The sequence below is a fragment of the Hoplias malabaricus genome, chromosome 13, assembly GCF_029633855.1.
Source record: "Hoplias malabaricus isolate fHopMal1 chromosome 13, fHopMal1.hap1, whole genome shotgun sequence".
NCBI lineage: Eukaryota > Metazoa > Chordata > Actinopteri > Characiformes > Erythrinidae > Hoplias > Hoplias malabaricus.
The window spans coordinates 34,980,673-34,997,576 of record NC_089812.1 but is presented as its reverse complement, the minus strand read 5'-3'; the positions used below and the strand labels follow the sequence as shown (position 1 = coordinate 34,997,576).

The window sequence follows — 16,904 nt, the reverse complement described above, 5'->3', positions numbered from 1 at the left end:
TTTTTTTTTTGGTTTGCCGAGATTGAGCCTTTGGTGAATGCTCCTTTTATAGCTTTTATTCACCTGCTTATAGTATAATGCTTAGGAACATTGTGACAATAATTTTCTATTAAGTTTCAATTCCATTTTTTAAAAAGTTCCTTCAAGATGCTTCTTTAAAAAGGGGGAGTCCTAGTCTTTAAATGGGAAAATCCCAGGCTGTATTCTGCTGTGGTTCCACTGTATGATTACAACCAAAGTTAAATCAGTTTCTCATTTTGAATGTGATTTGAGTGTTCCTTTCAGTGTTAATCATCTTAATTCACAATTTTATTTAATCAAAGTTTTTTTTTCCACACATGCTTTTACCTGACTATTTAATCGCAAACAAATACAAAGCATTAAAATGTGAACTTGAGCACGATTGTAAATCCCAGTAACACGCCACACATCAGTCTACCTGAACAAGGCTTATAGTAGCTCCTGACAAGTGATGTGGACAAAGCCAGATATTATAGGTAAAAAAAAAATTTATTGTGTTACTTACTGTCTGTGAGGAGTTTCGTGTGTTGTCCCTGTGTCCGCATGGGTTTCCTCCGGGTGACTGTCTGAGGATTGTGGTGTGTTCTCCCTGTGTCCGCGTGGGTTTCCTCCGGGTGACTGTCTGAGGATTGTGGTGTGTTCTCCCTGTGTCCGCGTGGGTTTCCTCCAAGTGACTGTCTGTGAGGAGTGTGGTGTGTTCTCCCTGTGTCCGCGTGGGTTTCCTCCGGGTGACTGTCTGTGAGGAGTGTGGTGTGTTCTCCCTGTGTCTGCGTGGGTTTCCTCCGGGTGACTGTCTGAGGATTGTGGTGTGTTCTCTCTGTGTCCGCGTGGGTTTCCTCCGGGTGACTGTCTGTGAGGAGTTGGTGTGTTCTCCCTGTGTCTGCGTGGGTTTTCCTCCGGGTGACTGTCTGTGAGGAGTGTGGTGTGTTCTCCCTGTGTCTGCGTGGGTTTCCTCCGGGTGACTGTGAGGAGTGTGGTGTGTTCTCTCTGTGTCTGCGTGGGTTTTCCTCCGGGATTCCTCCCAAGTTCCAAAAACCAGATGTTGGTAGGTGGATTGGCGAATCAAAATTGTCTGTGTGTGTGTGTGTGTGTGTGTGTGTCTACCTGTGAAGGACTGGCGCCCCCTCCAGGGAGTGTTCCAGCCTTGCGCCTATTGATTCTGAATAGGCTCCTGACCCACGCCACCCTGAATTGGATAAGCGGTTTCAGACAATGAATTAATTAACATATAATTTAAATATATATACCTACACACACCATATGGAGTGTATAGTCTGGGAAACGGGAGCAAACTCTAAATTGCAAGACTATGACAGTGTTTACTTTCTACATAATATATGGGATTCCCATGGTGAAGTCCCTTTAAGAGTAAATTGTCTGACGATGAAATATTTTTACTTTCATCTAAAAACAGAAAAAACCTATATTTATTGCTGACAACATTCATGTGATAATTTGCACACCAAAAGTGACTCAGTGGCAGACATAGGTCACACTCAGAGCAGTTAGAGGAAGGAAGACTAAACCAGATCACTTCTCTTATTTATCTCATACAGTTTCTGTTTATAAATCACTTGGAAAGACCGTTGTTTCACCAGACAACGTACAAGAAGAGCTGGTTATATTTCGACCAAAGCCTCTTATCACCATGATCTTTTACTTCTTTTTTCAAGCCATGTTTATTCTCATCTTTTCCTCAGGTAAGAAACTAGAAGCTAACATTTGGCTGTTTGGTTTGATTTGAGGATGTGAGTGTTTGTACTGTTTAAATTATCTAAAAATATCAGTACATTTGCAGTGATTAGTTGGCAGTTGCAGTCAGCACCTTTATATGCATTACTTTTCACACGTATCTTTACTGTCGATTAATGTAGTCATTTGAAAAAACTTTGAAATGCTGTGTATATTTTGGCAACTCTGGGCTATGTGTGGTCCGTACATTTATTACATTCTCACCTGGGTCAGTTAAAACCGTTTACTAGAGTTAGAGGTCTTCTTAGCTTAAAGACACTGTGTTTGTCCACATGGTTTCACGCTTGCTGTCTGCAAAAACTTTAAAAGAGTTGAGGGTGACTGGCTTCCTCTAACTTTTCGTCCTCTGGGCAGCCACCAAAAATTAAAGCTCCACATTGTAAGTGTGTGCTAGTACCCCCTTATTATAAGAGCACTTATAGTCTCCACAGAAAATCATGAAATTAAATGGCATGCTCTGGAGCATGTTTAAAACCAACATCCACTTGAGGAGCATAAAGTCCTCCAACATATGCTTTTGAAGCAGTGGAACTGAACATTACTCTCTGCAGTAATAGATAGATCTGAGATGAATTGGAAAGGATTTTGTGATCTAGAACTAATCACCTTTTACCAATACTTGACTAATCACTATTGATTATTTTTCTAAACATCATTGATTCACTAGTACCCTGGAGGCTGAATGTAATCAACTCCGTACAGAGCAAAATGTAGGAGTAGTACAAACTTTTATTACATCAAAGGTGGATAAACTAGAAAGTGTGAGTGTGTGTCGCCCTGTGAAGGACTAGCGTCCCCTTCAGGGTTTGTTCCCACCTTTCGCCCAGTGTTTCCTGGTAGGCTCCGGACCAACCGCAACCCTGAACTGAATAAGCGGTTACAGACAATGAATGAATGAAAGGATAAACTATAAACACTCTTCATTTAAGAGAAATCTGGGTTGAGACACAGTGACTAACACGCTAGTCACTATAATTTCTTGATTGTGTTTGGTATACATGTATTACGTCTGGAAATATCAATAAATACAGAAAGAATGCTTTGTATCTGGGCGGCACGGTGGTGCAGCAGGTAGGTGTCGCAGTCACACAGCTCCAGGGACCTAGAGGTTGTGGGTTTGATTCCCGTTCTGGGTGACTGCGAGGAGTGTGGTGTGTTCTCCCTGTGTCTGCGTGGGTTTCCTCCGGGTGACTGTCTGTGAGGAGTGTGGTGTGTTGTGTCTGCGTGGGTTTCCTCCGGGTGACTGTCTGTGAGGAGTGTGGTGTGTTCTCCCTGTGTCTGCGTGGGTTTCCTCCGGGTGACTGTCTGTGAGGAGTGTGGTGTGTTCTCCCTGTGTCTGCGTGGGTTTCCTCCGGGTGACTGTCTGTGAGGAGTGTGGTGTGTTCTCCCTGTGTCTGCGTGGGTTTCCTCCGGGTGACTGTCTGTGAGGAGTGTGGTGTGTTCTCCCTGTGTCTGCGTGGGTTTCCTCCGGGTGACTGTCTGTGAGGAGTGTGGTGTGTTCTCCCTGTGTCTGCGTGGGTTTCCTCCGGGTGACTGTCTGTGAGGAGTGTGGTGTGTTCTCCCTGTGTCTGCGTGGGTTTCCTCCGGGTGACTGTCTGTGAGGAGTGTGGTGTTTTCTCCCTGTGTCTGCGTGGGTTTCCTCCGGGTGACTGTCTGTGAGGAGTGTGGTGTGTTCTCCCTGTGTCTGCGTGGGTTTCCTCCGGGTGACTGTCTGTGAGGAGTGTGGTGTGTTCTCCCTGTTTCTGCGTGGGTTTCCTCCGGGTGACTGTCTGTGAGGAGTGTGGTGTGTTCTCCCTGTGTCTGCGTGGGTTTCCTCCGGGTGACTGTCTGTAAGGAGTGTGGTGTGTTCTCCCTGTGTCTGCGTGGGTTTCCTCCAGGTGACTGTCTGTGAGGAGTGTGGTGTGTTCCCCCTGTGTCTGTGTGGGTTTCCTCCGGGTGACTGTCTGTGAGGAGTGTGGTGTGTTCTCTCTGTGTCTGCGTGGGTTTCCTCCGGGTGAATGTCTGTGAGGAGTGTGGTGTGTTCTCCCTGTGTCTGCGTGGGTTTCCTCCGGGTGACTGTCTGTGAGGAGTGTGGTGTGTTCTCCCTTTGTCTGCGTGGGTTTCCTCCGGGTGACTGTCTGTGAGGAGTGTGGTGTGTTCTCCCTGTGTCTGCGTGGGTTTCCTTCGGGTGACTGTCTGTGAGGAGTGTGGTGTGTTCTCCCTGTGTCTGCGTGGGTTTCCTCCGGGTGACTGTCTGTGAGGAGTGTGGTGTTTTCTCCCTGTGTCTGCGTGGGTTTCCTCCGGGTGACTGTCTGTGAGGAGTGTGGTGTGTTCTCCCTGTGTCTGCGTGGGTTTCCTCCAGGTGACTGTCTGTGAGGAGTGTGGTGTGTTCCCCCTGTGTCTGTGTGGGTTTCCTCCGGGTGACTGTCTGTGAGGAGTGTGGTGTGTTCTCCCTGTGTCTGCGTGGGTTTCCTCCGGGTGAATGTCTGTGAGGAGTGTGGTGTGTTCTCCCTGTGTCTGCGTGGGTTTCCTCCGGGTGACTGTCTGTGAGGAGTGTGTATTATAATAATACAGTGTGTATTCCTGCCTTGCGCCCAATGATTCCAGGTAGGCTCTGAACTGGATAAGCGGTTACAGATATTGAATGAATGAATGCTTTGTATCTCCTCATTGTAGTGTTCTCAGTGTCTGGGTGTCACCTGGAAGTAATTCAACCAGAAAAGCAAATCCTTGGGACAGAAAACCAATCTGTGTCTATCACCTGTCAATTCAACATATCTTCCTGTAGCAGCTCACTGCAGGAGGTGCTCTGGTATGTTTTCACCCATAATTCACACCATCAGCTGGACCCAAAGGAAAATAGTGGCAAGTACAAACTGGAAGAAAATCGTCTACATATAAATTCCCTCTCAACCAGTGATGAAGGAGTTTATTACTGTGCTGTTACCTTAAATGGTTTGGGCAAAGATGGATCACAAGCTTTTGGAAATGGCACCACAGTAAGTCTGCAAGGTAAGAGCTAGTTGTATGTTTCGCTCAGAGCATATGTCCATAGATGTGTTCACGTTCTGAAAAGGACACCTACTGTGGACATAAACATTCAACTGGGTGCCTGCAGCTGGTATAACCTTTATAGCAGGCTTGAAATGAAATAGGAGCAGCTGCACATGAACCTATGTGCACCATACCCAGTACCAAGCACTGGCTAGTGGGGTACGAAGCTCCTCAGTTGTAGGAATGTGTTCTCTGTACTTCACTAATATTCTAATGGATGAACACTATCAGATCCTCACTGCAGTATTCCAACGTCTAATATAGAAGCTGTAATTGCAACAAAGGGAAAACAAACACTTCATTAATCCCCGTAATTTCAGATTCAATTGTGGATTATTATTACTGTTATTATAATGTGTCTAGATTAATAAACATGTTTTTTTCACAATATAAAATTTCAGGCCAGTTTTTAACCAGGCCATATCAAGGGGTCATCCATGTATTGTTAAATATAATAAAGGTCTTGAGTAGTAATGTAAATTTACTTCATTTTATACTTTGACTCTTACAGCTTTGTAATGTTAAATATAATTAATATCTGCTCTGTATTCAGGCCACGTCATTCAGACCAAACATGTTGGGTATACAGTGCTATTGGCACTGATGGTCTTACTGACCATCTACAGTCTCATTATCCTGACCCTTATAATCTGCGTTAAGGTAAGCTGAATCATTAAATCTTTTAATAAATAGCTGTATTTCTGTACCAAGCCTGGTATCTTCCTTTTCCCTTTTTGCGTAAACTGAAAATATGTTATGCATGTGTAATGCATGGGGCGGCACGGTGGCGCAGCAGGTAGGTGTCGCAGTCACACAGCTCCAGGGGCCTGGAGGTTGTGGGTTCGATTCCCGCTCCGGGTGACTGTCTGTGAGGAGTGTGGTGTGTTCTCCCTGTGTCTGCGTGGGTTTCCTCTGGGTGACTGTCTGTGAGGAGTGTGGTGTGTTCTCTCTGTGTCTGCGTGGGTTTCCTCCGGGTGACTGTCTGTGAGGAGTGTGGTGTGTTCTCCCTGTGTCTGCGTGGGTTTCCTCTGGGTGACTGTCTGTGAGGAGTGTGGTGTGTTCTCTCTGTGTCTGCGTGGGTTTCCTCCGGGTGACTGTCTGTGAGGAGTGTGGTGTGTTCTCCCTGTGTCTGCGTGGGTTTCCTCCGGGTGACTGTCTGTGAGGAGTGTGGTGTGTTCTCCCTGTGTCTGCGTGGGTTTCCTCTGGGTGACTGTCTGTGAGGAGTGTGGTGTGTTCTCCCTGGGTCTGTGTGGGTTTTCTCCGGGTGCTCCGGTTTCCTCCCACAGTCCAAAAACACACGTTGGTAGATGGATTGGTGACTCGAAATTGTCCGTAGGTGTGTGTGTAGGTGAGTGAATGTGTGACCGTGTCTGTGTTGCCCTGTGAAGGACTGGCGCCCCCTCCAGGGTGTATTCCCGCCTTGCGCCCAATGATTCCAGGTAGGCTCTGGACTCACCGCGACCCTGAACTGGATAAGGGGTTACAGATAATGAATTAATGAATGAATGTGTAATGCATGATGTAGGTCTATGCATGATAACAGCTTCTCTCAGTACACTCTCAGAAAAAAAAAGTACGGTACATTATTGATATGGCACGCAGTGTAAATGTACCTTCAAAGGTACAAAAGTCCAGTGCACTAAATATTCCTCTACAGAATCATCCACAAACATGGTTTAAAATTCCACTGCTATGCTGACGATATCCATATGTACATCAGCTCTTCTTCCCTCGCTGCCTCTGCCCAGGCTTTGAGTACATGCATCTGGTTACAGAACAACTTCCTCAAACTAAACGCAGACAAGACTGAAGTTTTATTAGTTAGAACGAAATTTCTCTGTTCATGTTGATGGTCTTGATATTAAGCCAGGCCCGTTCCGTTAAGAACCTTGGCTGCCTCCTAGATTCGAGTCTCACTCTTGACTCTCATGTTAATCTAGTCACTAAAACTGCATTTTATCTTCTGTGGAATATTGCGTCCCAAGCTTAGTGACAGTGATGCTATAATCTATATTTTTTTCTCATATTGATTGTTGCAATTCACTGTTCTACATACGTCCAGTCAAACTGTTTATCCGTCTTCAATACATGCAGAATTCTGCAGCTAGGGTTCTTACCTCCACCGAGCGTACAGCACATATTACACCTGTTCTCCAGCAGCTGCATTGGCTTCCTGTTGAGCTTAGGATTAAATACAAAATCTTTCTTCTCACCTTCAAAGCTCTACATGGTCTGGCTCCTTCACATTTGTCTGAATTAATTTCTTTGTATTGTCCTTCCCCTGTCTCCGCTCCTCAAACTCTGGTCTTTTTACTGACTCCTCAACTAAACATTCTACCCTGGGTGGCAGATCTTTCTGTGCTGCTGCCCCTAAACTTTGGAACTCTCTTCCTCCTCTTAATTTCAGCTGTTCGTCTTCATCTTTCTTCAAATCACTGCTAAAAACATTTATTTTTTCCAAATTTTACTCCCAGTAAATTATTCCTCAGGGTTTTTTATCCTTTATTTAAAGTGTCTTTGGGTTTGGGAAAGGCACTATTTAAGTTGAACGTATTATTATTATTTGTATTCTTTCATTATCAAACTCAATTTTAAGTTCTTCAATTATAATAGATTAAAAGTACAATTACATTCCCTAACTAACAGTACAGAATATGTACCCTTGAGGGTACCACCACAGTAACAGTTTTTCTGACAGTGTACTGTGCAATATGTCTTCAGCTTTCACCTGCATGACTCATTTTCCAGCATCAGTGCACTATTTTGGTCTTTAATATCCTCACCCACACAGAAAAGCACAGAGCCATTTGATCCTGGTTCTGATGAAAACAACACTAAGCACTTGTGTACATGCAAAAAGATGCACAGAATTCACTCTGACCATTCACACTCATGTTACATGCCCAAAAATGGGATATGTAGCTGATCTAGGACAACAAATGAAAGTGACTCAAATCTGATTTGAAAACATCAGATATGACATGTAGTATGTAATCTGTTTCGCTTACATTCTATACTCAACTGTACTTCATTTCAATTAAATAGACTGGACGAAGCACATTGTTCAGGAAGGAAAGATCCAGGAGACAAATCAAGGTATTGCTGCTTTATACATATCATTAAACAACACATAGGCACCCATTTAAATGTTGTCTGCAGCAGCAAAGGACATAGTTTAGCCGGACCATGTTTGTTTTACACAGTAAGAAAATGTATCATTTCATTAAATCAATTTTTGTGAATTCATATTATAGGGATAACAAAAAATAAGATCAACGACTGTGACTTATTATAAGGATTGTTGTCGAAGCTCATTAGAATAACTTGTACTCAAATGGCTGTGTATAGAAAGTGTTAAAATATAAAGTACCGTATACTACATCAGTAATTGAGATATTTCAATAAAAGTCTGCTAAAGCAGTGGTTTTCAATACTATTCCTGGTGGCTACTACTCTGCATATTGTAGTTTTCTCCTCAGCTTTAGCTTTAGAAGCTTTTGCTTGTTAGCCCATAAGCATCAGTTGTGTTGGGAGTAGAGGAGCCTCTACAATATGCAGGGCAGAGACCCGCCACGACTAGCATTCAGAACCTTTGAGCTAAAGTAACTAGGTACTCAGTAATATATGATTTGACAGATATTCTGAAACCAGGGGCTCTAGTTATATATGTCCCTTGAAATAGCGGCTAATATTGAAGCACCCTATCGATTTCTGACCACCTTTGTGCATTAACAGTAACTGTTGACCTAAAGAGTTAAATTTGTTTTCTTTTTCAGAGTGATTTGTCCAACCGAGCCCATTTTGGTGTGGTGGTGCAAGAATTATACAATAAGAGGAACTTGCGCAGTAAAAAGAAAAAGTCCAGATATGCTTCACATGACATCAAGGTTGACATCTTGTTGTACTTCTACATTTAGCTGTAATTTGGAAGTCTGTATGTGAATGTGAATATCTGCTGACTGCTGATTTTAATAGCTCTGCTTTACTTTTCTGCTAAAATCTTTCACAGTTTGAAAATCCACAGCCCCATGCTGAGATAGAAGACATATACCAAAATCTGGACAGGACTGAATAAAACATCTGTGTTCTTAATTTATACCGGACACGTGGATCAACCAGCAAGAAGGAGGATGAAAAATTGACAATTCAGCTTTGATCTAGGTAGACACCAGACCAGCCTCCTCTCTCAGGTCCTACAAGACATAATCTAAGCCAGTATAAACTAAACTGTGAAACAAATAGACCAAAAGTGTGTAAGTTATATTAACAGCTCTGAACTTAGTGGTTTACTAACCACATGTTGTTTACTTCCTCTATGAAATGCATGGTTTCTGATAGATATCATTTCTTGTTTTTCTTATTTTTTCTTGTAATGTTATTTTTGAGCCATAATTTTAATATCATGTCATTTGAAATTGTACGATATACCTGGGCACACAATATTTTGTATTTACAAATCATTCAGATTTATTCTCAGTCCAAGTGGTCCATATATGAATATTAAACTGCAATAACAGCCTGCTTTGTATTCAGTGTTATGTGAAAAACCTACACACTTTCATAAATATCCACCATTCAGGGTACAATAACATTTTCCACTAATCTTAAAATTGTAATGGCTGTTTCAGTTGAAATGCTTGTATGATATCAAAACAAGAACTACCTGACTATTTCTAGTGAGGTTGTAAAATGGCCATAGATAAATGAACTATGACTATGAGCAACATTGTCTGTATCTGTTATTCCAACAATAATGGCCTATGCATTTAAAAGGAATGAATGTGTCATCTCCAGAGGTGGGTAGAATAGTCTAAATTCATACCAAAATAAAAGCACTGTTTCTTGGTTTATATAATGGCTCAGGTAGAAGTAAAATTACCTTCCAAAAAATACAAGAAGGTATAAATCAGTAAATGTGGAAGGCTGAAATGGAACTGAGTAGAGTATTGTGAGCTTGCAATACTCAGAAAAGAAAAAAGAAACATTAGTATATGAAATAATAATTATGAGTTATCATGAATGGAATAAGCAGTCCACGTCATGGCTGAGCTTTAAAACTCCAGTCTTTCAAACGTGAATCAATGAGTACTGGGTTTAATCAGTGGTCGAAGTGGGGCATAATCAAAAAAGGTCCTTACAAGTATCTCATGTTAATAATTCGTTATTAGCGTCTTTAGTCTATTCGATATTCTCACTAACAACATTTATACACTGGCACGCTGAAATGACGCAATGCTGCAAAACACCAATCAGAAGTTGAGATTTTTGCCAACTGGAATATTCAGATCAGCCACTGTCACCGCGTGTTTTCATTGGTGGAGTGACTGTGCTCGTGCATGTGGGGAGGGGCCTGACGCGCGTGTCCCTTCTGACACCTCTAGATGAAGGTAGAGGCTAAAATATGGTGAGTTAATTTTGTCTATATTAATATCTCGTTCAAACATCCTAACTCAAAGTCTTAAACGGACACATATAGTGTTACAGTGGTTCTTGGTGTCCATTTAAGTCGAAGTGGGTCCATTTTAACCCCGCTTTCTTTAAAATGAGAGGATTTCTCTGTACCTTACCTAGTCTAATTTCTGCTTAAGAGTGATAATCAAAACCAGTTGAAAAACTGCCAGTTGTTATGTTTTACATATGTTTAAGCCATAAATTAGAGATACCTTGTTTTTCTGTATTGTCAGTTTTGTGGCATTTACACAAACAGAAGTGCTAAATATGTTTGGATTGTGTGTTTTGGAGGGCAGTCATGTGGTCCATGTTCCAGAACACCATTCATTGTTGACCCTTGCTGAGGCCCTGTCCCTCAGTACACAGCCAGATTGTGTTAAATAGAAATAGAGCACATACCAGCAGAAAATAATATATATTTTAAAAAGACATAACAAATAATCTTATGTTATAATGTACATTGAGCATAACTTTTTTTCCTACAGGCAGAAGTAGATATGGGCTTACAAAGCTGTGGCTATGATGTGGAGCTTTTTGTGGATGTGCCGGACCATGACCTGATCTGCAGCATATGCCAAGGAGTGCTGCGCTGTCCGGTACGAGCAGCCTGCCACCATATTTTCTGCAAGAAGTGCATCATGCAGTGGCTAAAGAGGTATGTATGTCTTCAGTTCAGTGCTGTTAAAACTGACATTGTGGATTTTGCTGGATGTTGAGTATCTTTTCTCTCCAGACAGCAAACCTGCCCATGCTGCAGAAAACCTGTCAACCAGAGCCAGATATATGTCATGTTCAAGCTCAGCAAAGCAATCGGTCGGCTTAAAATAAAGGTAGGCTGCTAATCAAAATGTGTCAGTGTTAACTCCTCTGAAGTTTATGCAGTATTTTAGAACAATAGCCTTGTGTCACCTAAATATTCTTTAATAAATATGTATTAAATCCTTATAATGTAATTAGTATAATGTCCCAAAGCACTGCAACATTTTGAGTATCTACAAAAATGCTATGTATGTGTAACAATCATTCATGCATTCATTCATTCTAAACATCTGCTGATGCTATTATGACTCCTTTACTATCATATACAGTGCTTTGTGAATGTATTCAACCCCTTGGCTTTTTACCTATTTTGTTACATTACAACCTCCAATGTTTATTGTTACTCTGGATTGTAATGTGATGCATCTATATAGCTATATATATATATATATATATATTCAGAAGTCACATGCTTACTGAAATGACGTCCACCTGAATGCAGTCTAAGTGTCACATGATCTGTCAGTACATACACCTCCACATAGGCCCCGGAAGCTGCAACACCATTAAGCAAGAAGCACCACTAACCAAACAACACCATGAAGACCAAGGAAATCTCCAGACAAGTCAGGGATAAAGTTTTTGAGAAGTAAATGTCAGGGTTGGGTTATAAAAAAAATACCCAAATCTCTGATGATCCCCCAGAGCACCATCAAATGGAAAGAACATGGTACCACAACAAACCTGCCATGAGAACCCTGCATACAAAATCTCTCGAAACGGGCAAGGAGGGTATTAATCAGAGAGGCAGCACAGAGACCAGAGGTAACCCTGAAGGAGCTGCAGAGTTCCCAAGCAGAGACTGGAGTATCTGTCCAACCATAAAAAGCCATACACTCCATAGAGCTAGGCTTTATGGAAGAGAAGCCTTTACTTACAGAAAAAATAAGAAGGTTTGAGTTTGCCTCCAAGGAAAACACAATGTCTGGCGCAAAACCAACACATTTCATCACCCCAAGAACACCATCCCCACAGTGAGACATGGTGGTGGCAGCATTATGCTGTGGGGATGTTTTTCAGCAGCAGGGACTGAGAAACTGGTCCGAGTCAAGGGGAAGATGGATGGTGCTAAATACAGGGATATTTTTGTGCAAAACCGGTCTCTCGATGATTTGGGACTGGGACGGAGGTTCACCTTCCTACAGGACAATGACCCAAAGCATACTGCTAAAGCAACACTCAAGTGATGGGGGAAACGTGTAAATGTATTGGAATGACCTAGTCAAAGCCCAGACCTTAATCAAATTGAGAATCTGTTGTCAGACTTGAAGATTGCTGCCCACCATGTGGTGAATAGTTATGCACACTGATGTTTTCTGTTATTTTGTCCTATTTGTTGTTTGCTTCACAATTAAAAGAAAATCCAATGTACAAATTTCTAGGCATTCATTCATTCATTCATTATCGGTAACCCTTATCCAGTTCAGGGTCGTGGTGTGTCCAGAGCCTACCTGGAATCATTGGGCGCAAGGCGGGAATACACCCTGGAGGGGGCGCCAGTCCTTCACCGGGCAAAATGCTCACACATTCACTCACACACTCACATCTACAGACACTTTTGAGTCTCCAGTCTACCTACCAACATGTGTTTTTGGACTGTGGGAGGAAGCCAGAGCACCCGGAGGAAACCCACGCAGACACGGGGAGAACGCACCACACTCCTCACAGACAGTCACTCAGAGGAAACCCAGGCAGACACAGGGAGAACACACCACACTCCTTACAGACAGTCACCCGGAGGAAATCCCTGCAGACACAGGGAGAACACACCACACTACTCATAGACAGTCACCTGGAGGAAACCCACGCAGACACAGAGAGAACACACCACACTCCTCACAGACAGTCACCCGGAGGAAACCCACACGGACACAGGGAGAACACACCACACTCCTCACAGACAGTCACCCTGAGGAAACCCACGCGGACACAGAGAGAACACACCACACTCCTCACAGACAGTCACCCGGAGAAAACCCACGCAGACACAGAGAGAACACACCACACTCCTCACAGACAGTCACCCGGAGGAAACCCACACAGACACAGAGAGAACACACCACACTCCTCACATACAGTCACCCTGAGGAAACCCACGCGGACACAGAGAGAACACACCACACTCCTCACAGACAGTCACCCGGAGGAAACCCACACTGACACAGGGAGAACACACCACACTCCTCACAGACAGTCACCCTGAGGAAACCCACGCGGACACAGGGAGAACACACCACACTCCTCACAGACAGTCACCCGGAGGAAACCCACGCGGACACAGGGAGAACACACCACACTCCTCACAGACAGTCACCCGGAGCTGGGCTCGAACTCACAACTTCCAGGTCCCTGGAGCACCGTGCCTAAATTTCTAGGCATGTAAATTAAAATATGCAAACCCTCAAATAATCCATTTTAATTCCAGGTTGTGAGGTAGCAAAACACGAAAAATGAAAAAAAGGGGAGTGAATACTTTCACAAGGCACTGCATTTATAATATAGCAAAGTTATTGATGGAGCTGCACTATGTGTATTAAAAGCCTCCATCAAAAATGTGTTCATCCATTACTGATGATGACTAAACTACTACAGCTAACAACCCTATCATCCTAATCAAACCCTTTGCTGGTACATTATGTTTTCCAGTTTGTTCTCTGTGTTCAAGGGTGGACATTTCTGATTTGATTCCTGCAGGAACAGCTGATAATATTTCTAGCCTTATATGGGTATCAGGCAAAATGTCTGATGAATATAATAATTATGTAAAATATATATTTATATGGGCACCATGGTGCCTGCCTCGGCTCACTGCCTGTGAGGAGTTTGGTGTGTCCTCCATGTGTCTGTGTGGGTTTCCTTTGGGTGCTCAAGTTTCCTCCAACAGGTGAAAAAACCTCATGTTGTTAGGTGAAATGGTATACATTGGTGTGAATGTGTGAGTGAGTGATGCCCTGTGATGGACTGGTGCACCGTACAGAGTGTGTTCCTGCCTTGACAGAGTGATTCCAGATAAGCTCCGGACCTACCATGTCACTGAAAAAATTGAATGAATCTATGAATGAATAGATTACAATGTGGTGTGCTTATATTTGCAGGGTATCATCACCAGTTCTTGGATTAATTGCATTATCTCCTACACTGTGCTGACCAAACAAATATGTAACGTGATTGTGTATGTAAGGCATGAACAAAATGAAATTTCTCCACCTTCCCACAGTGCAGGAATGAGATCCAGGGCTGCCGGTCCACTTTCCCTCTCTCTGAGCAGTACTGCCACAACATGGGCTGCCCCTTCGAGCTTATCTCCTGTCCTTACCAGGGCTGCAGGTCACAGCTTTTGAGGAGGGACCTGGAGGCACACACTCGTCACTGCGAGCACTGGAGACAGCCATGCCACATGGGATGTGGTGCCGTGCTTTCTCAGCAAACGCGCAATCAGCACAACTGCTACCAGGAGCTGCGCCGCCAATATGAGGCCAAACAGCAGAATCACCGTGCCATTGCCAAAGCTCTGCAGAAGAAGATGATGAAGATGCAGAACACCATGGCTCACATGAAAAGGCAGATCAGCCTTATTTGTGAAAGTCTGGAGGTCATGGAGGATGTGGAAGAGGTGGATGAACATGAGGAGGATGAGGAGCAGGCAGCAGCGATTCTTGAGGGTTAGGGGACTCTTTGGGATATGCTCCAACCTTAACTGATTACTGAGGTAATTTTCTTATCTGGAAGCTCATATTGGTCACCAATCCCAATGTTTTATTTTGAGATTTTGAGAATCAATTCTTGGATAAAAAAAAGTATATAAACTAGAATATCTCTTAAACTTTAATATATTTGTTTTATTAAATCTGATCATGCATTTGATTAAAAAGAAGAAATATATGACTGAAACACACATTCATTCATTGTCTGTAACCCTTATCCAGTTCAGGGTCGCGGTGGGTCCAGAGGGGGCGCCAGTCCTTCACAGGGCAACACACACATTCGAATCGCCAATCCACCTACCAACGTATGTTTTTTGGACTGTGGGAGGAAACTGGAGCACCCGGAGGAAACCCACGTGGACACGGGAAGAACACACCACACTCCTCACAGACAGTCACCCGGAGCGGGAATCGAACCCACAACCTCCAGGTTCCTGGAGCTGTGTGACTGCGACATGCCTTATTCAGATATAATACACACATGCCTTATTCAGATATAATAATGAAAGTAAGGAAAATTAGGGCTAATATATTGCACATAAAATACATAAAAACCCCATTTGCAAAGAAAGTTGGAATGTTGTACAAAATGTAAATAATATTGCAATGACGTGCAAAATATTTAAACCCTATATTTAACTGAAAATAGTACAAAGACAATATTAAAGTTTGAAACACTTGCCCATTTTGAATTTGACGCCATGTTTCAAAAAAGTTGTGACGTGAAACAAAAATACGGATCGGTCGTATAATGCTACAATAAAATAAGGTTTAAAAAATATGTATATTGTGTATCATTAAAAAAAACAGATATAGTAAGCATATAGTATGTATAATACTATACATCCTTGGTACAATGAATATAATGGTATAAATACTTAAAAACGTAATATGCATACTTGAAAATGTAGTATACATACTTGATTATAGATAAATAATATTAAATCAATATTTTATAATTGGTAATTTAATCATTTTTAATGTAGTACCTAATAGTTAATTGTGTGCATTTAAAATATAGTATGCATAATTAAAAATAGTAATATGCATACTTAAAATATATATTTTGCATAATATGCAGACAGTATTTTATATATGCATACTATTTAATATAAGAAAGTAATTTGCATACTAGTTTGAATACTACATTTATGAGCACACGTCATTGTTGTGTATACATACTACATGTATTTAAGTATGCATGCCATAATTTTAATTAATCATACTATACTTTAGAGTGTGTATACTAAATATTTAAGTATGCATGCTAAATGTTTAATTATGCACACTAGTTTTTTTAAGTGTACATACAAAATTTTTATGTATGCATACTAATTTCTTAAGTGACTTTTCCAAATATCAGTCAGTGGTTTATGTCCATTCTGTAGATATCTAGCACAGTTATAGCACTGTGTGAATTTTGCAGGGTTAAATTAAACACTGAACAATGACAATTAATGTGCGCAATCATTATCATATATTATCTCTGAAACGTTTTATGTAGAGCTAAGAGTTATGGCACATTTCAACTGCATTGTACCTAGTAGACTCTGCTCAGCACGACTCAACACACTTTTCAGTCCCTGGTCACTTTTCCCCATCTCTAACAGGAACCACAGGCTTTGAAAACCATAACAATGGCGTTGGTGATGTTCAGCGCTGTTTACTCATTGTGTATTTGTGTGTTTTTTGTGGTATTTTTAACAACAACACGGCCCAGTTTTTACAGATCATCAGAGTCTACTTCTTGCTTGAGTTTTTAAACAGCCATCAATCCAAGGAGCATTTGAACCTCTTTGAAAAAAAAAAAAAACACAACGTAATTTTTATGAGCTGCTGTTAAAAACAAATGTGATGCTGCTCTATCTTGGAGGTTTTAAATAGTTTATGCTGCAGGTCTGCAGTTTTTGGTGGTTGACAAGTCTGTCTGCACACTGCAAGGTTTACATCTCACTTGGATCTGTGTTTGAGCAGGGACTGGTTCCACGTAACCAAGTACTAGATTTGCCTAGTGTAGTCCAGCCCCTGTAGTGAAATGTTGCCAATAGAGAAGGACTTTGGAGAAGATAAACATGAACCTATTGGCACAGTGCCTAATGCCGTGCGTAGGATAGAGGGGTATAA

At 42.1% G+C, this 16,904-nt stretch overlaps 2 protein-coding genes across 2 annotated transcripts; both read left to right on the top strand.

Annotated features, from left to right (window-relative positions):
* Window positions 1-1,588: 1,588 nt before the first annotated feature.
* Window positions 1,589-9,495, top strand: si:ch211-139g16.8 (uncharacterized). Its single transcript, XM_066643004.1, has 6 exons — window positions 1,589-1,721; window positions 4,429-4,764; window positions 5,360-5,466; window positions 7,852-7,902; window positions 8,583-8,693; window positions 8,816-9,495. Exons 1-6 carry the CDS (start codon window positions 1,670-1,672, stop codon window positions 8,879-8,881), a joined length of 723 nt encoding a protein of 240 aa, XP_066499101.1. The 5' UTR covers window positions 1,589-1,669; the 3' UTR covers window positions 8,882-9,495.
* Window positions 9,496-10,181: 686 nt separating this feature from the next.
* On the top strand, window positions 10,182-15,474 carry LOC136665468 (RING finger protein 151-like). Its single transcript, XM_066643116.1, has 5 exons — window positions 10,182-10,210; window positions 10,743-10,912; window positions 10,991-11,087; window positions 14,294-14,785; window positions 15,003-15,474. Exons 1-4 carry the CDS (start codon window positions 10,208-10,210, stop codon window positions 14,741-14,743), a joined length of 720 nt encoding a protein of 239 aa, XP_066499213.1. The 5' UTR covers window positions 10,182-10,207; the 3' UTR covers window positions 14,744-14,785; window positions 15,003-15,474.
* Window positions 15,475-16,904: the final 1,430 nt, after the last annotated feature.

Excerpts from the sequence above, each read along its gene's own strand:
- si:ch211-139g16.8 (XM_066643004.1), top strand. The coding sequence starts at position 1,670 with ATGATCTTTTACTTCTTTTTTCAAGCCATGTTTATTCTCATCTTTTCC. Across the intron at positions 4,765-5,359 it reads CACCACAGTAAGTCTGCAAG|GCCACGTCATTCAGACCAAA; the intron begins GTAAGAGCTAGT and ends CTCTGTATTCAG. Across the intron at positions 7,903-8,582 it reads GATCCAGGAGACAAATCAAG|AGTGATTTGTCCAACCGAGC; the intron begins GTATTGCTGCTT and ends TTTCTTTTTCAG.
- LOC136665468 (XM_066643116.1), top strand. Across the intron at positions 10,913-10,990 it reads ATCATGCAGTGGCTAAAGAG|ACAGCAAACCTGCCCATGCT; the intron begins GTATGTATGTCT and ends TTTTCTCTCCAG. Across the intron at positions 11,088-14,293 it reads TCGGTCGGCTTAAAATAAAG|TGCAGGAATGAGATCCAGGG; the intron begins GTAGGCTGCTAA and ends ACCTTCCCACAG.